The following is a 26,563-nucleotide window of genomic DNA, read 5'->3' on the forward strand; positions in this document are numbered from 1 at the left end:
CCATTTTATGGATTTGATGTTGTTGTGTATAATTTTTTGTTTGTGGTTGTTTTTTATTTTTGTTGAAAAAAAGAAAAAGAAAGATAAGGAACCATAAAAATATAGAGGAGCCTGGAGCAGTACCCTGCCAGCAGACTGAGCAGGCATCCAAGCCACTTGGTGTTTCCCCCTCTATGGCACTGTATTTCTATTTAAATTGCAGATTGCAGTTGCATCTATTAATGTACTTGCCGATCAGAAGGTCGGTGGTTCGAATCCACGCAACAGGGTGATCTCCCTTTGTTCTGTCCCAACTCCTGCCAACCTAGCAGTTCGAAAGCACGCCAAAAAAAGTACAAGTAGATAAACAGGTACCACTCCTGTGGGAAGGTCAATGCCGTTTCTGTGCGCTGCTCTGGATTTGCCAGAAACGGCTTACGTCATGCTGGCCACATGACCCGGAAAAACTGTATGCGGACAAACGCTGGTTCCGTTGGCGTGTAAAGCAAGATGAGCGTCGCAACCCCAGAGTCATTCGAGACTGGACTTAACTGTCGGGGTTCTTTACATTTTTACCATATACATCTCTTGTGCAAATCGGGGTCTTTTTTGGTGTAGGAACTGACTAATGACACGACAATTGTACTACTAATTAAAGTGACAGTGGCCCTAAAAGCCCCAATAATTCTTTGCAAATCTACACTGGGTAGGTTTGCACTATAATTGTGTTTTTCCTATCTCAGAAAGACAAGAAAGCAACATGAAAAATACCAGAGGAGACAATGTAATCTGAATTCTCTATAAAAATCTGAACTATTTTTTTTTTAATGGAATGAATGATGCCCACTCCAAATTAAACAACTAGTGTAGATGCATCGTACAGTGAATACAATCCACATACATACAAGTGGTAAGATACTTGTCCTTTCACTTTGCTTCTTTACAGTAATATTAAGAACATGTTTAACAATATTTCTTTTATCCAAGATGTTATAAATGCACCATTTCCCCAAGAATGCCACTCACCTGTGCCCCAGGCTTCCTAATGTATAAATCCATACTCTTTTTCCTTCTGAGAATACATCCCTTTGCATTTAGAGCAGGTGTGGGGAACCTTTGACCCGCCAGCTGTTTCTGAACTGCAACTCCCATCATGCCATGCCATTGGCCATGCTTTATAGGGCTGATGGGAGTAATAGATTCAGCAAACAGCAGCATAGCCAGATTCCCCATGCCTGACTTAAGTCAATAAACTAACAAGTGCAATCCTATAGGTGTCTACTCAGAAATAAGTCCTGGTGAGTTAAATGGGGATTTATTCCCTGTTAAATGGGATTAGGATTGCAGTCAAAAACAGTTTAGAAGAGAGAGAACAGAAAGTCACCAATGGCCTATTATTTTATTTTATTTTTATTTAACGGGAACATTGAGCAACAAGTTGTCCGGTACTAAAGTGCAAAACATTTTGTAGCTGAAATACATATATATTTGTAACATAAATACGACACTAGTTTCAGCAAAACATCAGCAGACTTTTGCCTCTTGTTAACAGTTTGATCACAAATCAATTTAGGAAATGTGCTTTTATTGATGAATTGCACAGGAACTTGAATATAGCATCAGCTGCATATTAGGCAATAGAATAATTGGTAACACAGGTTTTATTTAACGCTGTTTGCCGATTAGAGACATGGTTCCCCATGGTCTGATGACATTGGTCCACCCTAGACAGCCACTGTAGGGTCGAATGCAGACTCCCAAGCAAAATGACCCTCCCCAGAAGCTTTCGATTGCACTTGGCAATTCCACATTGTTGAGCTAATTTATACATGTGTGGGCACCACACAACTATTCCTTCCCACTCTGTGACTCACAGCTGAACGCATGAGCTGACTCTACTCAGAATCTGATGTGAAAAGAAAGCTCTTGCCATTGCTTGGTGCTGTGGTCCTCATGTCATAAACATGCTCGGGTAAACTTTTCCCTATTAAGAACTTGAGTGCGCAATCTTAGCATCTCCACATGCCTTAGAGTCTCTCTCTCTCTCAAGCCTTCTTAATCATCATCACTGGAAATGCAATGATCCGCATAACTGAAATCTGGAAACTTGACGGGCAGCTCGCCCCATCTTTTGAAGAGCTTTTTGACAGGAGTTTTCTTGTCGTTGAACGAAACCACAAAATTTTTTATTTGCAAGCAAGGCAGGTCTAGGCCTCGGAACACCATCATATTTCCCCAAACCTGGGAAACAAATGAAGGAATCCGTAAGGAAAAGATGACAACTGAGTAAAACAATCGCTGGTTATTAAGGCAACCAAAATTTACAAGCCCATAACAAGACACTTACTTGTCCACAATCTTTGCAGATAATTTCCCAATTGGTTTGATAATCCGCTGCTTTTGCTTGCAGAGTCTTGTTTTCTCTTTTAATATAAAGGCGGCTAAAATGACAGATAAGTAAGAATTAGGATAATACAGGTCACAGCAGTGAAAGGTCAGGGCGGCAAGGGAAGGTGTGTTCCACCCCTTTCCACTTCTGGACATTCCTCCTGTTCTCAGCTGCCTAAATAATGCAAAGGCTTCTCTACCAAGAGCCCTGAGCAGGACACTTACGCAAATTCCGCTTTGACGCTGACATGATGCATGTCTTCAATGACCTGTATGTCTTCTCCTGAACAGGTCAGCTTGGTACAGTTTTTGCAGAGGAACTTGATCAAGGATGGGTTTTCCTTGCATTTCTTTGACTGCTCTTTCCTAGCCTTCATTTTTGCCTCCATCTTGCTTTGCAGCTGAAAGTCTCGTATCTAATGAAGGAACAAAGTGCATATGAAGTCATCAGCCTAACCACCACCACCACCTCAAAAAAAAGAAGTCACAAGTCTGAGGTGAATCTGAACACTTCATGTTAGGAAACCGATTCAAGAGGCATTTAAAAACCACTCTTGTTTTTTTGCCTATTAACCAAATAACCACAGTACTAAAACAACCACCTATATTACATTGACTTATGTGGAACTATATATCTTATTTAGTTTATAATTTGCCACAACAGGTAATGGCTCTTCCCTTTCCCTCCATATTCTTAGGCCGCTTTCCAGGTTAATATTGATCTATTTTATTTCTATTTATTTTTAAAATCTGTATACTCTGTTTTTTGCCATGGATGCAATCCCAAAGCGAGTTCCACCACAAAATAAAAGATTTAAGACAATATGACATCTGAAACAGAAATTAGCAGCAGCAGCACTACATAATACAAGCAATCACAAAACGTCAAATCCAACAAGCAGTTAGTAACATGCAATTATTTTAAACTAAAAAAGAAAAAAAATGCACCCTCATATTATTTTTACAACTAAGAATGTTTGAACAAAAAATATATGGGTACACTCGCTCCATCTGTTTTTCTCAAGGCTAAACTAAACTGGTCCATCTGTGTATAAGGCAGGGAATGAGAATCTTTCCCTCAGCCTCTTTTAACTTTGCATTCTCACTGTAGGAGAGCAAAGATGAGAGGTACCCACCTCAGGCTTTATATGTAAATAGGGTAGAAATAAATAAACAAGAAGGGAAGGAAGGAAGGAAGGAAGGAAGGAAGGAAGGAAGGAAGGATATACAGTCATACCTCAGGTTGGAACGCTGTGGGTTACTTTTTTTGGGTTGCACTTGCACCAAACCCGGAAGTACCAGAACGGGTTACTTCCAGGTTTCGGCGCTCGCACATGCACAGAAGCAATAAATCGAATTGTGACCCGCGCGTGCGCAGAAGCGGCACTGCGGGTTGCGAACATGCCTCCTATAGAGATGTGAAGGCCTGGGGGGGAAATCTGAAAAAACCGTTTTTTTTCCCCTGAAGCCTTTTTTGTTTTTTTCCCTCCAAAAATGGAAAAATGGAAAAAATAAAAAAAAGATCATGCTATTTTAACATGATGAATAAAATATTTTACATTAAGGGGTTAATATATTTTATAAATCACTTCTAAAAAATATGTATAGTATCAGATTATTCTAATTTCTGTGAGGACAAGCAAGTCCTAGGTTACAAACTGAACTCTCCAATGCAAGAAAAAGATACATTTCTTCCTTTAGGAGGTGCTTTTGTCACCAGAAAGAAAAAGGGTTTGGTTTTGCATGCATGTGGTATGCATTGGGTCTGTTCCTCTTCACTAGGCCTCAAAGCACTGGAAGAAAATATAGAGCGACAAAAAGGGCCTGAAAGTATATACTTAATTACAGCTCAGAAAATGATTCTGATTAAATTTCATGCCCATTCATTGAAACTTAGTCCCACTTCCTTCTTCAGTTCTCTTTATGAGAATGTTTTTTTTAATACTGTGGAGAGGAAATATGAATAATTGTTACTTCTAGATTTTTAAAAATTGTTTTGTGGAGGGTTTTTTTTGTTCCACATAAACTAGTAAACAGTTTAGGAGATTGTTGTTCCATTTGTTACAAATACAGATAAATATTATTTTACAAGTAAATTCTGTTTGTAATAATTGTTTGGATATACTATATTTTAATATGCTAGTTGTGATAATTTTATGCCCATTAAAATTGTCCATAGTTATATTTTATGTTTCTAAAGTAACAGAATGACTTTCAATCTGGAAAAGAAAAAAGAAGATCATGTTCGCAACCCGAGCATCCACTGTACTGCCCTATCAGGGCAGTTCACAGAATAAAATACAAGATAAAAACAAGTAAATAAAACAAGACAGCAAAACAATAGCTCTCCCTTCCTGCAGACACATTTAAAAAGCATTATTGTTGTTACAGGTGAAACTCAAAAAATTAGAATATCGTGGAAAGGTTCATTTCTTTCAGTCATTCAACTTAAAAGGTGAAGCTAGATAAACTCATAACATGCAAAGTGAGATATGTCAAGCCTTGATTTGTTATAATTGGGATGATTATGGTGTACAGCTGATGAGAACCCCAAATTAACAATCTCAGCTTTGGGGTTTTCATCAGCTGGATGCCACAATCATCACAATTATAACAAACTAGTACATTAACCCCGTTAAATTAATGGGCGCTAGAACATATGTGGTCAAACTGTTGCCCTAGCAATGTTGGGGACATGTGCAGAGCTGACTGAGCGGCTCTCGCTTATCTCGGGTTTTTTTCTAACAACGCGAGAGCCGCATGACGTAGCCAGCTCTGCGCATAGCGTCCCTGTTGCCCTAGCAACATCGGGAACATGCGCAGAGCGTCTCTGCGCTCCAAGTCCCAACGGCTGTCTGTGGGGCACATGCGCAGTAGCGCAATCCCACAGACACAGGGACTGGACGCAGAGACACTTGCACTTTATTATAGGTGATAAAGGCTTGACATATCTCGCTTTGCATGTCATGAGTCTATCTCGTATATTAAACTTCAGTAGCTAATGAAGACAATTGCTTACATAAATGAACTTTTCCACAATATTCTAATTTTTCGAGTTTCGCCTGTATTTATATACCACCCTTTACCCAGGGGTCTCAGGGCCGTTCACAGATTAAAATCAAGATATAAAACTGCAAAATACAAAATGAAAATAAAAACAACAACCCAATAGTTGCCCCCCCCAAAAAAAAGTTTAAAGGGGCATAGGATGTAAATCATATCAACCAGAGGCCTGGTTAAAAAGCAACATTTTTCCTGGCGCCTAAAGGTGTATAATGAAGGCGCCATGCAATATTGCCTATGCAATATCAATCAGTCAAAGATTAAGAGAACCACCACACTGAAGTAAAATAAAAAGAAACACCGCACTGATAGTAACACCGCCACTTAGGATTTGCACACCATTCGCCCTGCCCCATATTCAAAGCCTTCTCTTGTTGCAATCCCGTATCATAGGCTGGTAAAAGTAAGTGAACCAGTGTAAAGGAATGGTTTGAGTGTCGGACTAGGAACCAGGGGCCATGAAGCACACTGGGTGGTTTCATAGATCTTCCCATACCTCCTCTTACTCTTTCACCCAACTGGTCCTCTCAGATCCATTTGATGCCAGCTGAAGCAGTCAGTTCTGGGGAAGCGGGGGCACAAAGAACCCCAATCCGCTGGCCTCGCACATCAGCCCAGAGCTTTCCTTTATTTGAGAAGATGACCTGTTGCTGGTATTATAAAGCAGGAGGGGGGGGGCTCTTCCTTACCAAAGGATCTGCATGTGGCAGTGATGCGCAAGGAGGGGCAGCCACGAGGCTCCCCCCCCCAACATACTTTTGCAAGTTAAAGACCAACATGGCTGCTCTTTTTAGAACCAGAGCAGCCTCAGCTACAGTACGGGCTGTTTACCTTACGTATATACTCTTCTCTGGGCATCAACTGGACACGTCTGATGGCTTTGTGCATCATTCTCTCGCGGAACATGTTGACGCTTTCACGTTCAACAGCTCCCGATTCCCCCGACGACACAAGCACATAGGTGCTCTCGTCCGCTCGAGCTCGTCCACGAGCCTGGAACAGACAAGGCAAATAGATAAATAAATACAGGGCACATTCAGGTGTACATACAAGCAGGAGTCGGGGGGGGGGGGTCTCCTGCCTCCCGAGGGGTGAGCAGAGATCCTGGGTCAAGCTACAAATCTTGTTTCCGTCAGGTTAGCGAGATGCTCCCCCAAAGCCTACAAGTAATAAGCCTACAAGACAACAGGACTCCCTCTAGAACCTTGGATTCAGAAGCATAATGACTCTGAGCAAAGAACTTCTTCCACATTTATCCAGTTCCTGCTCTAAAGCAATCCCAAGACCAAACTACGCCCTATGGCCAAGCCTTGTAAAGAAGCCCACAAAAGTGCATGTATTACACATGTGCTAAACAGAATCATTTATTAGGTTTGTGAGGTCCATGCCTTTACACAAAACACCATACAACACCATTAAAAGGAATGAGAATTCTTAGTCAAAAAATGCAGGGTGGAGACAAAACATTTAAAACAGAGAAGGGAGAATGAAATGGAGTGTTCTGGAAGATGGCATGGCCAGCTGCAGTGCACACTAAAAAGGAGCATTCTACAACAGCAACATTATTTTGCAACAAAATAAAATAAAAAATTCCTTCCAGTAGCACCTTAGAGACCAACTAAGTTTGTTCTTGGTATGAGCTTTCGTGTGCATGCACACTTCTTCAGATACCACCTTTGCAAGTCCCACATGATTCTTGACTGATTCTTCAATGACTGATTCAAGCAATATCCCTAATAACTGATTCCTAAAATCAAATTTATTTCCTCCAGCATCATATGGACTTTAGGATCGCAAAACATAATCTCTAGGGTGATCAGGGAGAGAAGAAATCTAAACATACAAATGGGGCATACCTGCATCATAGCTATTTCATTGGTAACAAGACCATAGCGGATAACTATGTTACATTCTGGGATATCCAGGCCTTCTTCTGCCACAGTAGTAGCAATAAGGAGGGTGACTTTTCCAGCACGAAATTTTTCAATGACTTCCTTTTGTTCATTCTGTGGAAACACATTGCAAACATGTTCATTAATGGAAGGGAAAATCCATTTGACAGCTAATGAGCAAGTCATGGGCGTTTGGCAAGTTGTGCGAAAGGTTTCCGCACTTACATATCCAACATTGCTTCTGAACCAATTTACAAAGGAGCCCAACTTTCAGCAACCATAACACAGGGCATAAACTTTCTCAAAAGCTTTGAATGGATAATACTGGTTCTTCTACAGTAGCAGCCAAGGAGTGTGGTGGAGTCTCCTTCTTTGGAGGTCTTTAAGCGGAGGCTTGACAGCCATCTGTCAGGAATGCTTTGATGGTGTTTCCTGCTTGGCAGGGGGTTGGACTGGATGGCCCTTGTGGTCTCTTCCAACTCTATGATTCTATGGGGTCTAGCTCAACTGAGTTTGAGGGACAGGAGACACAAATACAGTTTCACACACAACCCACCTCAAAAAGATACTATATTAGTAAAATTCCAAGTAGCATCTTGCAGATTTCACATGAGATCTGCTCTTAAACACGGTCCTCTGTCCTTTCACCCTACTTGGCGGCTTGGAAGTGCTAAGTAGAATCTTCCTCTTTCTGGAAAAGCTCAGCTGTTTGAGGAACATCTCTATGTTTGCATAGCCTTTCTTTGGGTTTCCTTCTACAACAAGCCTCTCGGTTCCAAATGCTGGAAGTGGATAAATCAGAGGGGGCATGGTGGCATTTCTAGCCCTTTCTTTCAACTAGCTACCTATCCTGAATGTTCTCCGTTGGAATCTATTTATTCACTGAAAAGCTGTGAATGCTACTTTCCCCCATCAATAATGCATCTCACTGCATTCTTCTTATTGGCCATCTCTCCCCAAAGGCTTAGAATAGACTTTGGTGGGCAAGAACTGCTCGCCTCCTGCATTTTCACCTTCCCTGGCATCCTTGCACTTCTTCGTCAAGGGTGCTATTTGCACAGCTAGAGGTCCTAGCACAAGATGTGCTAGTGTCGCACTGCCTGGCATCTTCTCACTTCTTTACTGGGGGTGCTGCTTCAGCTTCTGGCCCTGAGCAGCTTGGGATCCCAGCTTGGGAGATGGCTGAACAGTGCGGCAGACTATCAGGTGTCCATAGGAGGCAACTTTGTAGGCCACGAGGCAGTCTTCCTCGAACCCTCGTGTTACGTCACACTCCATCTCTTTGCTGCTCTGGCTGCCCTTTCTTTTTAAATAGAAAAAGCACAAAGTGAGGAAAGAAATATCGGATTTGGGGCTTGTTTGTGGCAGAAGGAACACAATAAACAAAAGGCTCAGCATATCCTTGAAGTAACTGCCATCTCTATTTTTGTAGTGACACCAGATTAAAAGAGAAAAACGAAGCGGGTAAAATGCTAATCTAACAATGACTTTCTCCAAGAATATCACTTTTTGGATCTATTTCCGCTTATTCCTGGGGGTTTATTCAATTACTCACCAAATCAAATAGTCAGGATGAGAACACGCAAGGATTCCTACTCTACCTATCACAGAATCTCTTCCCTCCCAACTGCGTGGTGAAGAAAAATATGATAATATATTTTACCATCATTCTTTACCTGAGTCATGGGCTTAAACTCACTATTGTGTCCAGCACCAATAAGATAGTGAGATTTCACTTTAACGTCTTCAAATTTTGGGTCCTCTTCAATCCACTGATGGAGAGCAACGGCACTTTGCCGAGTCTTTGTGAAAATGATTCCTCTGGGCTCAGATGTCTTTGTGAATTCTTCCATTAATGTTCTACGCAGCTTGGTCAGCTTTTCATTTTCGTATTTTGCTTCTCTGGCTAACTGCTGCAGCTCCTTCTCTTTGGCTTTAAAAGGAACAAGCATAAATAAATAAAACACTGAACCTAACTTGTCACTCCCCAGATGTTATTGGACTACAACTCCCATGTGCCCTGACCATTGGCAATGTTGGCTGGGGATTATCAGTTGGGGGTCCAACAACCTCTGGAGGGTAACCTGTTGGGTATATGTGATTTATAGCCTATAGCACATAGCAAATACCAACATTCAATATACGATCACGATGGCTTCGTTGCATCACAGAAATGCTAGTACAGATATTTCGTCTGTGCAAAAATAAAAGTAAGTAAGGCCATCATACTTAATAAAAGCTTCATACTGGTCACCACCTTGAGCACCATTGGGCAGAAAGGTGGGATACAATTCAACAAATAAGCAATAAATGATACTTGGTTAAACTTGAAAGATTTCATTAGCAAACAATGGAAAAAAGAAAGAAACGCTGATGGGAAAGACCAGTCAGATGCTAATTTCTGAATCTGGTGCTGCCATTTTATTGCTTGATCAATCTGCTTCTCCATCACACCAATTAGCTGCAAACTGCTAATTAAGGAACAATTAATTAAGCTTTAATAATAAAAGGGTATGTATGTGTTTGTGTGTCACAATTTTAATGGGGGAAAGGTGGATTCTCATTAAGGATGTGCTTTAACTGATATTCCCCTTACTATGTAAGCCATGGATGGGAAATCTATGGCCTTTCAGAAATGCAGTGGTCAGTGGGGCAGACATCAACCCGTATGTGACTTCCAGTCCCTGTGGCTTACTGGGAGGGAGAGACAGTGACAAGGTTGGTGCAGTGCAAATGCTCTGGTGGAACCGATCTAGCACTGCAGTCCATGCATTTGCACCACACTGAGTCCACCCCTTCCCCTCTCCCTCCTGGTAAACTGTAGCAACTCCCGTTATGGGAGGTCATGTAAGCACCCCCACCTCAACTGCGCCTGCTCTAGAGAACTCCCTTCATCCACTGGCCATGCTGGGTGAGGCTATTGGGATCAGTAAATCAAGCAACCTTTGGGCTTCCCATCTCTGCTGTAAGTGAAAGGCAGCAGGCAATAACCCAGGATGCTAAAGAAAAGGAGTCCCACAGGTGTAAACTTCTGATGTCATCACTGTGTCCCTGTCAGCCACTATGTTCAAGCCACTATTTTCTGAAAAGGGTGACCTAACTATAAGCAATGGTCGGATTTTGGTTCTTATTTGCATTTGCACAGAGGTTAGTAGAGGAATATATGGCAATTTGCCAAGGGTCTCATGCTCACCATAAAACAAATTTATAAGAAATGCATCAGTTTCATCTGGTTTTGATGCTCCTGGCTGATCCTCATTGTCTTCATCCACTGCCATCTTCTTACTCTTTTCTTCCTTGTAGAAGCTTTTGAGATGCTCATACGCATCAATCATTCGGATGGTGTCATTAATTATCAAGGCGTCGTTGTATTTCTTCAAATGCTCTGCACAGACCCGCTGCTTGCGATGCTCTTCTTTGGCAGCTAGGCAGGAGGGGGGTAGGGAGAGAACAAATTTTACCAAACCAACAGACAGATGTCTGGGAGAGTCTTGGACAACTGACATGGCAAAACATTACAAAACACTTAAAAACATAGTTACCTTTCTTCTCCTCTTGAATCACCCACTGTTCATAGGTCTGAGATCCATACTCAGCGCTTGGATTGAATTCACAATAGGTCTGGATCTCTGTCATTATGTTTATGAGTTTCTCTCTGAACGGATCCTAAAAATGAAAAACGTGGGCACTCACTCATTAATGAGGGAAGGGATACTCTGCCAACATCAACAAGGGATAGGAATTCCTTCAGTTTTACATCATCGAGAGAAAGTTCAATTCTGGCCCCAAAAGGAAACAAGTTGTGGATGGTTTGGGGTGGGGTGAAGAGGGGAGAGAAAGAAGCAGACTTGGAGAGACCCGAAGTTGAATCTCATAACTCATGAAGCGCCTTGCTTCAAGGTGGGCTCGCTTCTGAAGCGCCAGAACTATTGTGAAGAGGCAAAAGCAGACAAGAAAGAAAGAAATTCAACGAGAAAAAGCCACAACAAAAATCCAAACCTTTCTCTTGTTTTCTGCAATCTCAAATTTCTTGGAGGGTTCTTTCACCTGATCCTTCAGCTGTTGGGCATGTTCTTGAACTGTCATAATTCCATCTGCATCAAGATTGGCACATATCTGGAAGCAGGAAGGTTATTACAGACATGGCACATGCATTTTGTGAGTAATGCTGCCTAAAGATGTAACATTTCTCCCCATGAAATCAATCTTAACATATATTTTCTAATTAAGCTTTCACTACCTCAGATGATTAATAAGGGTGCCCAACCATGAATAAATATGTGCATAGTGGTTTTTTGGCTTCAATAACAATGTTTTGTCCAACCCAAAATATAGATTTATGGCTGTGGCTTTGATTTCTGGCTTCCTCATCCTCTGGTTTTCTCATTCCCAGTTGGTCCTCCCATCTCCACTTTTGCAAATAGGCAAATTAATGTTGTTGTTATTGTGTGTGTGTTTTCTTTAAAAAAAACCAACCAACAACAATAAATTAAACCAACCAACAACAATAAATTAAAGAAAGCAGTCAAATCCTAATTCAACAAAATATAGGGGGAAGCAGGCCACATTGATGCACAGGGCACATTGATACACCAACAATATTTCAATATCGAGAAATGTTATTTGTGTCCCGACATCACTAAAACGTGTCCATACAAGTGTGAGTACAACAGTTGTAACTGCACCGCCCACCAGTTAGCCGTTGGCATTTGACGAGTGTAGGTGTGTTTTTAGTATGGCCAACTAAAAAATTACGTGAAATGTAAAAGTGTTCCAACGCTGTTTTACGTCATTTAGTTAAGATTTAAAAATACCAAAGGTAAGTTATTCCACTCAGTAATCAGGATTACACGTGATTTTTAAGTAAGTTCAGTGGTTTTATTAATAATTGTTAGTTGTTGTTTTTTTAAAAAAATGTCCATTGGGGTACATTGATACATATAAAAGTGCCCCGCTAGTGTACAATAGTGCCCCAATATACAAGTTTGCATGAAATCTCTAAACTCATTAAATTTGAAAAGGAAAAAAACTGTTGTTTACTACAGTACATGGCCGAAGTCATTTCTAAATATAGCATGACTGATTATCTAGTGTCATATCTCAGAAAAAAAAACCAGGATCTTGTATGTTTGTCTTCCCCATTGTAGAAGGCAAGCGTTGATTTCAAAGTTGTTGCCATTGCCAAAACCAAATTTCCCAAAGGGCACACCTTGAACATCACCTGGTTATACTTATTCTATAGACTTAAGTGGATATAATGTGGAATAGAAGCTAAAAGTTAAGTAATGATCTTATTTTTTTATAAGCATTTTGTTTTAAATCAGTACTATTTTTTGACTACCTAATGTGAGTTCTTATACTTTTTAAGTTTTTCCAAAGTTTTTTTTTAATGGATAGGTGTTTGAGGAAAGATTAATATAAGTTTTGATGTTTTGTTAAGAAAACCTGCCATAAAGTCTGTATGTGTGAAAAACTGTTAGTTTTGATACGTAATTCAGATTTTAGTACCCGGTAACAAATTGTAAGGCTGATTATAATCTCTCACAATAAAAATTGTTTTTTCATTAAATTTTTGCAAATAATTACCTCTCTCATACAATTTACGCTTTGTATCAAAATGCCCCGTCCAATGTATCAAAGTGCCCCGTAGGTGGGGCAGAATGATACAAAACTCTTTTTTTTTTTTTACCAAAGTCATTATATTCTCATTATCTTCTAACTTTGATGGTTCTTTTGATTGCTATTATAATATTGATTAGTTATGCCATGCGTCAAGCCAAAAAAATTATTATTTGACTCATTTTTGTTCCATAAAATATGAGATTCAATTTTTCTGTATTAATCTGCCCCATTTCCCCCTATTGGGTTGGATCCAGACTTGACCTTCCAAGTCTACGGTGACTTACTTTCAAAATATGCTGCTCAGCCTTTACCGCATTTTTTGCACCTCCGACCCCAGGTGAAGCTGTCAGCCCCAGAACCTGAGCTTGTGGAGAACACTGCTCGCCCTCTTTCCTTCGCTTCTCATTGTCCCTCTTCTCTTTTAAGTAATGGCGCATGATGCTGTTATACACCCCTTCCTTCTGAGTGTGATGGCATTCATCAATGATGATCAGGGAGAACACTGAGGAAAAACATTTATTTGTTTAATAAGGTGTCTTACCAGCCTTTCACCATAAAGTCCCAACTTTTGTTTGGGATTAGGGCCCCCATTTCCATTGGAACACACACACACACACACACACCTGGTTGTTTGCAATAAGCCCAGTCCAGATTGGCAGTCTGCATAGTTTGCCCCTGAGAGACACAGTGCACAGTGCACAACCCTAACCATGTCTACTCAGAAGTTCCTCTGAAAGAAGTGGAGAAGTGAAGCTATAGAGAACCAGGCAAAGAAAGGGCCTTCTCAGCGGTGGTGCCCTCCCTGTGGAATGCCTTCCCATCAGATGACAAGGAGATAAAGAACTACATAACTTTTAGAAGACATCTGAAGGCAGTTCTGTAGTGGGAGGTTTTTAATGTTTGACGTTTTATTATGTTTTTATGTGCTGGAAGCCTCCCAGAGTGGCTGGGTATAAATAATAAAATTGTTATTGATGATGATTAAAGTATTCCATAAGCAGCATGTCCCAATTTGAGACCTAGTGGCTTATTTTCTACCAAAAGCTAAGTGTCTGCTTTAACCATGTTTCTAAACAAAATAGAAAATTCTTTCCAGTAGCACCTTAGAGACCAACTGAGTTTGTTCTTGGTATGAGCTTTCGTGTGCATGCAGACTTCTTCAGATACACGAAAGCTCATACCAAGAACAAACTCAGTTGGTCTCTAAGGTGCTACTGGAAAGAATTTTCTATTTTGTTTCGACTATGACAGACCAACACGGCTACCCACCTGTAACATGTTTCTAAAGGCACACAAACAAAATGTGTTTAGGGTCTCAGAACCGCGAACATGCACACAGTTATCCACAAGAAATACCTTTTAACTGAACTCCCTCTTCTTCATCCTGGTCTGCATTTTGCAATGCATTCTCAAGGATCTGAGCTGTGCAGATAATGACATCGTAATCTCCGACAACATTAGGGAAGGAAATTTTCAGCTGAGAGGCACCGCTCAGCCCAATGACTCGATACCGATGCTTCAGGAAGGGATGAAATTCTTTCCGGAAATGCTGCTCCACCAATGGCACCTAGGAAAAGGTTTCCAACCAAGAGTTGGGGATACAACTGAGCCCATACTGTAATAATGACCTTTGTTTAAGCCAGTGTGGTGTAGTGGTTAAGAGTGCGTAATCTGGGGAACTGGGTTCGCGTCTCCGCTCCTCCACATGCAGCTGCTGGGTGACCTTGGGCTAGTCACACTTCTCTGAAGTCTCTCAGCCCCACTCACCTCACAGAGTGTTTGTTGTGGGGGAGGAAGGGGAAGGAGAATGTTAGCCGCTTTGAGACTCCTTCGGGTAGTGAAAAGCGGGATATCAAATCCAAACTCTTCTTCTTTGCACATTTGTGAACTACACGATAGCATCCAAAGCATGCTAAGCAGTTTTGGCCAAAGGTTATGCAAGCTTACCCCAGCTAACATGAATCACAGAAGTGTAGAGTTGGAAGGGATCCTGAGGATCATCTAGTCCATGTGTAGGCAAACTAAGGCCCGGGGGCCAGATCCGGCCACATAAGGCTTTTGTTATTTTGGAACCAAAATGCCTGCCATCCTACTCTTCTGTGCTTGCATGACTCACATAAGCCGATAGCATAGCGGTTCTCAAAACTGCCTCCCCGCCGCGTTGGACTACTTGAAGTTTTGTTGGGCACCTTGGTGTGCCGCTTAATAAGCTTTTGCTTTTGCTCTACAGATCCAAGAGCAGTCACAATTTTACAACTTTCTGGCAATGCTTTAAGGAGAAGCCACATCAACATCATTTTAAAGGAAATCATTGGCCTTAAGACTAGGGCAGGGTTTCCAAAACTTGGGTCTCCAGCTGTTTTTGGACTACGACTCTCATCATCTCTGACCCCTGGTTCTGCTAGCTAGGGATGGGGGGAGTTGTAGTCCAAAACAGCTGCAGACCTAAGATTGGGAAACCCTGGACTAGGGTCTTCTTAGCGTGTTTGATAACCCAGCCCTGGTTCAAAGACAACCTCGATCTTAACTGTCAGAAAAAAGTACATCGAGCACAGGGCCAGGTACAGATATTCTTGACAGTTTTGCAAGCTTTCTGAGGATCTCTTAACATCGCAGACCACTAGTAGTTTATGGGACCCAGTTTGAGAACCTCTGGACAGCGTACCTTGTTGACAAGCACGATAACTTTTGCGTGCTGTCCGGCTTCCTTTCTCTGATCCAAGTGGTTTTTGGCAATGTAGACGGCCACTCGGGTCTTGCCGCTGCCCGTAGGGAGGCACAGGACAATGTTCTTCCCTTCCAGGGCTGGCCTGGCAACCTCCATCTGGTAGTCTCTGAGCGTCAACTCTGGCTCTGGTGAAACTCTTGTCTCTTCATCTTCAGCATCATCTGCAGGTGAGAGAGACCAAGAAATAGAAAAGCATTCTACTCCGCCTCTATAATTTCCAACATGCAGATTTAGGTGTAAGCTAGAGACGCCCTTGTTTTTTTGATCAATGATAACTCCTGCCTTCTCCCCACAACTGCAGAAATGTTCGTGCAAACACCTGTCAGGCCACAATATATGGCTGATGGGCTACTAGAGTTTCCTTTGGGCATCACGGCTGGTGTCAATTCATTCTTGGGGTGCACAATTTAAGGCTCCAATCCTGTACACCATAGGTGGGAACCTTTTTCAGTTCAAGGGTCATATCCAGAACAAGCCCAACCAACCGCTGAAGGCAGTTTTTGACAGGTGAGCAGGAGCAATTCAAATACTAATCATGGTTCATATTTCAACATATTTCATATTTCAACAATAGTGGTTCTATTGTGCATTTTAATTACGATTTCTTTTAAATTATTCTGTATTCCAATCGTGTTATTCAATTAATTTTTTATGATTAGCAAACCGCTGAAAAGTCATCTTCGCCTTCAGTGGTATACAATTTAATGAGTAAAAATAGTAAAAGCAATTGAATTTAGGCTTGCTTGATGTTTTATGATCTTGTCAAAAGAATGTGGCCTGTTACTGACTAGAATTATATCCATATGATAATATTTAGAGGCCAGGATTGTTTTCAGTTTCACCATCTAATATGGGGGAGAGGTCAAATAAACAGAGACAACTGCATTTTAAAAGACACTATATGCATTTAAAAGCACAAAAGCCTACTGTCAATGTTTTACGGAATTATGCAAAACCAGGGGTCAGCAACCTAAGGCCCATGGGAAGGGTGTCGTTTAACTGGCCCATGGACCCCCACCGCCTGCTCGGTTCGCTCCTGTGCATTGCGCTAAACTGGTGCGGAGCAGAGCGGGGACCACCTTCTGCGTCGCTGGCCGGCTTCCCATTTACTGCAGGAAGCTCCTGCAGCCAATGGGAAGCTGCGCACGCCTCCTCCGTGCCAGAATTAGCATTTGCACATGGGTGCGCACACACTCCAGCCCACCGCGCAAGCCACAAAACTTTGCCGACCCCTGTGCTAAATGGATGAAGCCAAAGGGAAACAGACTGAAAGGATGCGGGGGGGGGGGGGGAGAATTCAAAGAGTATCTGATATTTGGAAAAGATACCTTCTTTCTGATGCTATCACTATTACTGGCCAAATCACACAGAAAACACTATAAAGTATTCGTATTTGTAAGCGGTATAAAGGAAGTGTCCCATCTTTTCCTATGGGCAATTCTCCTGAAAGCCGAACTAAGCTAACAGAACTCAAGTGAGGCTTGGATAAGATCTGCTAATGGAAATCTCTCCAAGTGGAAGAAGAGAGCAATGGAAAATTAGCATCTAAGAAAGCATTGTACAACTACCACTCTCTGCAGAGAAAATGCCCAGGGTGGAGACAGTGGGCAAGGCAAGCCTTAAGGCAGAGAAGAGGGTTATTTTCACCTAGTTCATTTCCCTCTAGGTCTCCTGATTCAGGCTCTGATCATTAGATACAGGGTGGAGGGGAGGTAATATTTGTTTATTGCATTTATTTTGTTGTTCAGTCGTTCAGTCGTGTCCGACTCTTCGTGACCCCATGGACCAGACCACGCCAGGCACGCCTAACCTTCACTGCCTCTCGCAGTTTGGCCAAACTCATGCCAGTCGCTTTGAGAACACTGTCCAACCATCTCATCCTCTGTCGTCCCCTTCTCCTTGTGCCCTCCATCTTTCCCAACATCAGGGTCTTTTCTAGGGAGTCTTCTCTTCTCATGAGGTGGCCAAAGTACTGGAGCCTCAACTTCAGGATCTGTCCTTCTAGTGAGCACTCAGGGCTGATTTCTTTAAGGATGGATAGGTTTGATCTTCTTGCAGTCCATGGGACTCTCAAGAGTCTCCTCCAGCACCATAATTCAAAAGCATCAATTCTTCGGCGATCAGCCTTCTTTATGGTCCAGCTCTCACATTAATATGCCACCTTTTTCTCAAAGGAGCTAAAGTTGGCATACATGGCTGTCCACCTCCCCATTTTATCTGCACAACAACCCTGTGAGGTAGGTTAGGTTGAGAGCGAGTGACTGGCCCCCCCAGGGACCTTCATGACTGTGTGGGGATTTGAAGCCTGGCCTCCCAGGTCTCATGTCCAACATTCTAACCATGAGGACCTAAGATGGGCCTGCCGGATTAGGCCAATGGCCCATCTAGTCCAGCATCCTGGGAGGAAGGGAGGGATATTAATTTATCAAATAAATTGGGTGGGCCCAATACAAACAGAACTACTAAGTATTAATAACATTAATTCGTCCAAGAAACTGAAGGACCCCAAGAGCTGTGCTTAATTACAAATTGCCCTTCCTTAAACTGATATTTGCATCCTGTCTTCGTCTCCAAGACTTTGGTTGTCGCACACAAATATTTACAATTTTACGTCTTGAGTTGGGAGGGAAGAACACGCGCACCCTGCTGCCCAAATTACAGCTTTCCTCGAGCCTCCTCTAGGTTACGAGCGCCTTTCGAATGCAACCCACAGGGCAGCTGGCACTTGCGATGGGCTCCTTACTGGGAAGAGCAAACAAGCTGCCACCAGCCACTGGGCTTTGGGCCAATGGGTGGGTGCTGCCCTTCCCTTTTGGTACAAAACAGTGCTAAGAGGAAGATGGTCGTCTGTCTCGGACCTCTTGTTTCCTGCACAACAGGGGAAGGAGGGAAAATCCTCCATTCCGTCAAGCGGCAAATCTTGGGGCAGGGTGGAGAAACAGAATCCACACTCTCTTTCTGTCTGATCCTCAAGCAGTTCTGATCTCACGTATTCATTTTGATATATTTTGCTCACAACTCTGGACAGAAGAATGCCACGGTTTCTACCTCGACAGCCTACAATGATGTGGCTTAAATGCTCATTCATCCAGCCTTTGTTAGCATAATTTAGACAGTAAAATCATAAAAGAGAAAGGAAAAAAGGAAGGGGGATCCATAAAACATTAGTATTCCAGACATATTAAGACGCATAAAACATATAAAAGACTCTATAGTCACCATTAAATAAAATTAAGTAGTTTTAAATCTAGGCTAAATATCCTGAAACAGTCGTTTCAAGAATATCATCCCTCAACAGATAAGTGCAAATGTTTCTCATTTTAAATAGAGTTCCGTGGAGAAAGTCATACCTGAATCACCGCTGGTGAGGCTGCACTGCCCGACACTCTCGCTCACATCATTGACACTTGCATCCAGCAAACTGACGTCAGAATCTGGCAGACACAATTCAGAAATGAGGGTGTAAATATTTTGTGATATGCAGTTACTTCTATCATAGGTTAATGTGCTGCGCATTTTGATAGACCAGAACGGTCTCCCTCTAATCTCATTTTCAGCAAAGCACCTAGAGCAGGGGTCCCCAAACTAAAGTCCGTGGGCCGGGTATGGCCCGCACGAGCCAATTATCTGACCCCCAATGGCCCCCACCGCCCACTCTTACCAGCGTGGTGCAGCTGCCCATCTCCGGGTCGGCGCAGCACTGGAAATAGGTTGTGTGCATGCGCATCATTTCCAGCGCACTTCTGGTGCGGCGCCGGAAATAGCTTTTGCGCATGCGTCATTTCTGGCGCACTTTCGGGTCTGCGGAGGCCCGTGCGCACACACACAAGCTATTTCTGGTGCCGCGCCGTGCCAGAAAAAGCGCGCGCCCGTGCCTATGGAGGCCCGCTCCCCCACCCTCTGGCCCGCCACACAATCAGCGCCGGAGGAACCAGCCCAAGGCCAGGTAAGCTTGGCAACCCCTGACCTAGAGAATGGGTAGGCAAACTAAGGCCCAGGGGCCAGATCTGGCCAATCGCCTTCTAAATCCGGCCCGCTGACAGTCCGGGAATCAGCATGGTTTTTACATGAGTAGAATGTGTGGTTTTATTTTAAATGCATCTCTGGGGCATAGGAATTAGTTCATATATTTTTTTCAAAAATCTAGTCCAGCCTCCCACAAGGTCTGAGGGACAGTGGCCCCCTGCTGAAAAAGTTTGCTGACCCCTGACCTAGAGAGTAATGTGCTGTTCACACAGCTCAGGCTATCTTAGATGCATCAGCTGAAGCAAACCTCAACCTTTCCATGTGCTCAAAATACTTATATTGTCCTTGCCCGATTAGATTTACCAGCTCTGAAATTCTTGCTTAATACTTGGGACACAACCTTGAATGCAATATCTAGAATTAAACACAGGTCACAATGCGACCTGATCAGACTACATAAGCCAGTAATGCAATCAAATATTTGCCTAAGACTTCAATCCTAAGCACATTTTACTAGGGGGTAAGCATTATTTGCCACTGCAGGGCTTGCCTCTGAGTAAACATGCATCAAACTGAAACCAACCACACTTTCCTAACAACAAATTGGTAAGGGTGCCACCTACTGGTCAATGATGAGCTTACAAAAAGAGTGTAAGTCTGAGAACAAATGTCCCCATCCTGATAGATTTTGACACCTGAACCATACACAGCATGGTTGCCATAAAGATGGAGTGAAAACCTGTGCATGTTAAGCTGAGATCTATTAATTATCTCCTGTGTTGCAGTGTGGGTGGACCCACTGGGAGGGGGGAAAAGTATTAAGGAGTCTGGACATGAGCAAAAAGCTCATAGCACCACAATTTTTTAAGGACAGATGGGGGAACCTTTTCCAGCTTGAGGAACACAATTCCACCCAATATGTCTTAATGTGCTTGTAAACCATTTTGGGAGATCCACTACAGGGCAGCTCTCATGCTGCAACAAAGTAAATAAATGAGCTTTGTTTAAAAAAGCAGAGCTGGCAGGTTACCTGAAACAGCAGAACTCCCTCCACACGATTCTTCTGAGGCATTCTCCTCACAGGTGAAGCTGCACCCCAACTCAGCACCCTGCTTTGGGTTTTCAGGTACATGAGGTTCCTCGGTGCCCAAAGCTTCCCTTGCAGGCATCCCGTTGACTATTTGCTCTGTTCACATGAAACAAAATATTATGTTGCAACATTGGAGATCAGCCCCCATGCCAAAAATCAGGTAAAGGTCATGTCTTGGTCTACCATCTTGGGCAGTTCTTCCCAGGATTCCACGACTGCTTAAAACTGTATAAGCGTGCTTTATATTGTTGCTTTCAGAAGTAAGTTTCACCGAGTTCAACAAATTTTTAACATGTGATGTGGACTGCAGCTTTCATGTCAAAATTTACAAATATGCAGTTCCCAGCATGTGCTTATTCACACCTTCTGCCCCGCTCTTTCCAGGCAGAAGTCAAAATTTGAAAGCTCTGTGTCCAAATGCTCTCCTTTTTTTGCGCGAGAGCTTTCCACGCAAAAACCTGCTCTTTGGCACTCAATTGGGGCAAGTGCCAATTTGAGTTTTCCGTGGATTCCCATTTGCTCCAATTCAGCTTTAAGGAGTGGGTTTCACAGGGCAAACTCCAGAACAAAAAGAGAAAGAAACGGGTGCCTGGACGCAGAGCTTTCAAGTGCAGGCCGAGTCTGGAAAGTGCAGGGGAAAGGTTAAGTGTGGATAAGTCCTGTGTTTCTGTTTTCCCAGAGCAACTGCAGACCCTTCATGTCCAAAGGGAAGGCTAAGAACTATAGCTTTTCAAAACTGTAAGATCATTTTTCTTACCCTCTTTATGTCCACTTATGGTATTTGCGGCATCTTCATGCCCAGATCCACGCAGGGCCTGCAGAAACGGCGACAGCCACTCTTTCTTCTGCACTACCGTGCCCAGAAGCTCCCTCACTGCTGCTGCATTCCCTGCTGCTGCATCTTTAGCTCTGATCTGGGTTAAAAGAAAAGGGAGGAGGGAAGGAATACTCACACTGGTACTTCTTTAAGATGTATCATAGTACAGTCGTACCTTGGTTGTTGAAGTTAATCCGTTCCAGAAGTCCGTTCAACTCCCGAAACCATTCCCAAACCAAGGCCCAGCTTCCAATTGGCTGCAGGAGCTTCCTGCACTCAAGCTAAAGCCGAGTCGGATGTTTGGCTTCCAAAAAACATTTGCAAACCGCAACACTCACTTGCAGGTTTGCGGTGTTCGGGAGCCAAAACATCCGAGTACCAAGGTGTTGAAGAACCAAGGTATGACTGTACCTATAGAATAGGTTCCTTTATTGCCCTGCAGAGAAAATACTGGAATAAAAGTATTTCCATGGGAAGCTGGGTAGCATTCCATAGTCTGGTCCTCTCTTGCTCCTTTGTACTATGGTTCCCATCAACTCCAGCAAGAATGGCCATGGTGCCTGGCGATGGTGGGAGTTGTAGTCCTTATCATATGGAGGACCCCAGGCAGGTATAACCATTAGTGAGAAAGGGGCTCATAAGGCCTGCATTTTCAAAAATACAATTTCTAAGGGCAACAGCACAACCTGGACCCAGGGGCGTCTTAGCTGTTCAGGCTACTGGTGCACGGCACCACGGCGCCATGGCCTGGAGGGCGCCTCTGCCCTCCAGCCCCGCCGGCAGCGCCGCTCACCCACCTCTTCTCGGGCTGCTGACGCGAGGAGGTTGGCGAGCCTCCCGTCGGCGCAGCAGCCAGGGCAGGACACCGCTCTCCTGCGACGCATCGAGCAGAAGCCGCTCGGTTCCGCAGCCCTCCCTCCCTTGCGCAGGTGGGACAGGAGCAAGAAGCAGCGAGGCGCCTCACCTAAGAGACCCGCCGCCAGCAGCAGCAGCCGCTGAGAGTCCCGCTCAGCCCCCGCTGGCCGCTTCCTCTTGGGAAAGTAGTGTGGGCGCCAGCCGGCAGCAGCTTTCGCCCAGGCTCCGAGGAACCAAAGGGCTTTTTAACCTGCCCTGCAGAGCGAGAGTTCGGTGTCCCCGCCCACCATGCCGCGCCCTCCAGCTGCCCGCCACGCCTGGCCCTGCCCGACGGAGCGCGAGGGGCGCCGGAGGGATCTTTGCGCCACGGCGCTGGATAGTCTTAAGATGCCCCTGCCTGGACCAGGACCAGTAAGGATGCATCTCACGTTCGCAGTTTCTTCTGGGAAAGGAATTTGTCACACCCATTATTCAAGCTACCTGTGAGAAATGGAGTGTTTCTGGGTGTGAATCAAAATGTAAAACTTTTCCTGTGCTGTACTATTCCAGGACTAGGATGGGGACAGAATGTTCAGTGCAGGTGGGGAAGAATCCTTCCACGTAGAAAACTAACTTGTCAGGAGACAGACTGCCCTGAATATTTGTCTGCAGAATGTCTGTTTCCCAAATACAGTCATACCTTGGCTCTCGAACACCTTGAGAGTCCAACATTTTGGCTCCTGAACACCGCTAACCGGGAAGTGACTGTTCTGGTTTGCAAACGTTCTTTGGAACCCAAACGTCCGACAGAGCTTCCGTGGCTTCCGATTGGCTGCAGGAGCTTCCTGCAGCCAATCAGAAGCTGCGCTTTGGGTTCCAAATGTTTTGGAAGTCAAATGGACTTCCAGAACGGATTCCGTTTGACTTCCAAGGTACGAATGTATGGGAAAACAACAACACAGCAATACAAGGTAGCAATCAAACCTGCAATTCCACCCTGCTGCCACCAGCTTCCAGTGGTGCAGTCCAAGGAAAGCCTTTTGCCACTTGATTCCACAGAATGGTTTGTTTGCTTGTTAGTTTATTAATTATACCACCCTTCAACCTGTAAATGTCAGGGTGGTTCACAACATAAAAATACAAGATAAAAGCACAAAACGCACAATAAAAGCGAGTACACAAAAACCCACCACCACGAACAAAAAAAATCCCCCTTGACAATGAATGTTTAAAGTGACGTGTAACCTGATCTTAATGTGGGGACGGGCCCTCTAACCTTACCCTAAACATGTGAACGGATATGAGAGAGAGAGCTCAGTCGATATAGAACGTGAGACTCTTGATCTCCGGCTCCTGGGTTCGAGCCCCACTATGAGCAAAATATTCCTGCACTGCAGGGGGTTGGACTAGATGACCCCCGTGTTCCCTTCCAGCTCTACAATTCTGTGATCCTATGATATATACCCAAATACCCCTCTCTCTTGAGTGGGAGGGGGGTGGATCATGGACGAACCTACCCGATCCACGTCCTCGTTGGTAAAAAGCTCCCCCAGGCACTTATCGGCCACCTGCGTGGCTCTCAGGTTCTCCACGAGAGTGTTGAAGAACAAGTTGACCAGGAACTTGCCCGTGTCGTTCATGGCCTCGAGGGAAGGCGAGGGCAGCTCGCTCATGCTGGGGTCCACGTAGTCGGCGGCGCTGAAGCCGCCATGCGACAGCGCCTCGTAGAATTCCTGGCACAGGCCGGGCGGGCGGCGGTCATTCTCCAGGGCGCACAGGAGCCGCTCGGCCGCTTCCACTTCCCCGCGCTGGTCCAACACGGCTCGGATGGCGTCTTTCTGCTCGTGGGGCAAAGAGGGCATCAGGTCCAGCACGGGGGCCACGCGCATGTTGTTCTTGATCCGCCTTCTGAAGCAGTAGATCAGGTACAGGATGGACTCGTCGTGGGAGGGAGCCGCCGCTTCCATTCTGCCGTCCAGGGTCTCTTCGCGCTGCCAAGGGGAAGCTTTTCCTCTCTCTCGCTCGGCCGGGAGGATCGCCCCGTCTGCACGTGGGGAAGGGCGATCGGGTCTGTTGCTTTCCCCGCAAAAAGACAAAACTAAAGCCAAGAAATCTCTCCAGTTGCTCTTGGAAGTTTTGTTTTTCCTGGACGCCGGAGAAATACTCCGTCCTTACCGATTGCTTCGTTTGCCTGGCTAGGCGACGCCGCCGGCCGCTTCTTATAGGATAAGCACTTTCGGTTTCTATTCTCGCCTGGTGCTCGGTTTCCAAACGCTGGTTGGCTTTTGCTGCAGGCGAGTTTCGCTTTCCCGTGCTTTCCCCGCAGCACAAAGGACGCAACCATGGCGATCCGCCTTCCCACGGTCTGAATCAACCCACGCAATCCTTCGCAAGGAGTGGTGGTGATGGGGAACCTGTCTCCCCCGGGGTGGTTGTGCCCCGCTCCTAGCTAGGATGGCCAATACCGAGGCATGACTGGAGTGCAAAATGTTCCAGGATCGCAGGTTCCCGTCGCTGCTGCTCTGCATCCAGTTTGGCTCAAGGCCCTTGGGTCACTTCCGGGGGGGGGGCTGTTTAATTATTGAGCCTTCATTCAGATTTGTTTACTGGCAGGTTGCACAATAGGGGTTTCTTGACTGTCTCGACTAAACGACTAAACAACAAAAATTTTCTGCCGAGATTCAATCACATGCCTGGTAAGCAAAGCTATTTTGAAGCACTTGCAGAACAATTCCATTTACACACACACCAAAAAAGAGAGGACTTTTTTGCAAGAATGTTCAGGGAAAATGCACTCAGGGAAGACTTGCCTGACACACTGGATGTTTAACCTCCCTGCAAACAAAGCAAAATGGATGCTTTTTAGCGTGGCAGGTCCACACTCACAAATTACACTATCCTTTAAAAAAAAAATCACAAATGTTGCTTAGTTTCTAGAAACTCCCAGGCACACTCTATGAATGCTCAGTCAGCGGGCTGTCTGGAAATTTCAGTGTAATGTCAAGCAATTGTCAAACCACACTTTCCAACACATTTCTCTATAAGTTTTCTTAACATCCAGAGTCTCTCCCCCCCTCCCCGTTATTTTTGGAAAGTGGGTTTGGGGTGCAAGGAAGGCTGCTGAATCTACTTCAATTGTACAACATAAATTTGCTGGTATGTGACTGAATCCCACCGACAAAATAGCAAAGGTTGAAATCTTTGGTGGTGTTTTCAGCCAAAATGGCACAAGTCGTGTGCACACTTGGAAGTGAATCCTGTTGAATGAAGTGAGACTGCTTTGGAATAAATGTGCTTAGAATCTGCGTGTAAGAGTGCTTTTACAAAATAAAGTAAAAATAAATAAATCCCTGCCTCTAATTCAAGTGTGTGAACTTGAGCTAGTGCTGAAGGGGATTTTACCAAAGCGGGCTTCTTTAGGTTTGATTCACAATAAGAAGGGAAGTATCGTTTCTAAAAAAACAAAAGTACAAGTGACTGGCACTCTCCCTGATAATAAGTGCAACTGGCATTTCTCACTTTTATTTTCCCTCTTTATGGATTTTAAAACCAAGGTGGTAAATGGCTAGCTTGCATTTAGAGTGAAACCAGAACCTGTAGCCTATCACTTGAGTGGCTGCTTATGCTCCCACAATTGGAAGCACTCCAGACAGAATCCTAGAGATTGAATTCCAAACCCTTTGCAGTGCAGCAAAAAAACAAAAACAAAAACCTGTTCCCCATTGGTATTGGGAATTCCACCCTCGTTTGGCCAGGACACCAGCTTGGCGAGGACACCAGGACATATTTACACCAGCTTTGTGCTATTTACACCAGTTTGTGGTACAAAACAGGTTGAATCCATCAGCCATGTTTTATTTTATTGCCCATTTTATGCAAAAAATATATAAGTATTTAGGTCCCTTATTGAAGGAGGGGATTTATCGCACTGACTCTCCCAGGGTGTCTTATCTGCTGAACAATTGTAGTAATGACATTGTGGAGAACGTGGCAGGCTTTTTAAATGACACTATGAAATTACATCACCATGGGTCCTAAGAGCCATTTTCACCCCTCACAGTGTCTGGACAGTTTTATCCTAAAGTATCTCCTACCAAGTTTCATGCCGTTTTCCAATCCATGTATACAATGCACTTTTTCTATGCCAATAAAGGAGACTGATTGATTGAAATTAAGGAGGAAAT

General features: G+C 44.0%; 1 protein-coding gene across 1 annotated transcript; it reads right to left on the reverse strand.

The window, feature by feature from the left end:
* Window positions 1-1,380: 1,380 nt before the first annotated feature.
* Window positions 1,381-24,388, reverse strand: IFIH1 (interferon induced with helicase C domain 1). Its single transcript, XM_033166027.1, has 16 exons — window positions 23,897-24,388; window positions 21,486-21,642; window positions 20,669-20,824; window positions 19,023-19,106; window positions 15,610-15,833; window positions 14,301-14,511; window positions 13,229-13,446; window positions 11,322-11,438; window positions 10,865-10,988; window positions 10,516-10,746; window positions 8,999-9,255; window positions 7,287-7,436; window positions 6,262-6,423; window positions 2,593-2,783; window positions 2,327-2,420; window positions 1,381-2,220 (listed from the first exon to the last, which is right to left on the reverse strand). Exons 1-16 carry the CDS (start codon window positions 24,344-24,346, stop codon window positions 2,035-2,037), a joined length of 3,012 nt encoding a protein of 1,003 aa, XP_033021918.1. The 5' UTR covers window positions 24,347-24,388; the 3' UTR covers window positions 1,381-2,034.
* Window positions 24,389-26,563: the final 2,175 nt, after the last annotated feature.

Source organism: Lacerta agilis, chromosome 1 (assembly GCF_009819535.1).
Source record: "Lacerta agilis isolate rLacAgi1 chromosome 1, rLacAgi1.pri, whole genome shotgun sequence".
Taxonomy (NCBI): domain Eukaryota; kingdom Metazoa; phylum Chordata; class Lepidosauria; order Squamata; family Lacertidae; genus Lacerta; species Lacerta agilis.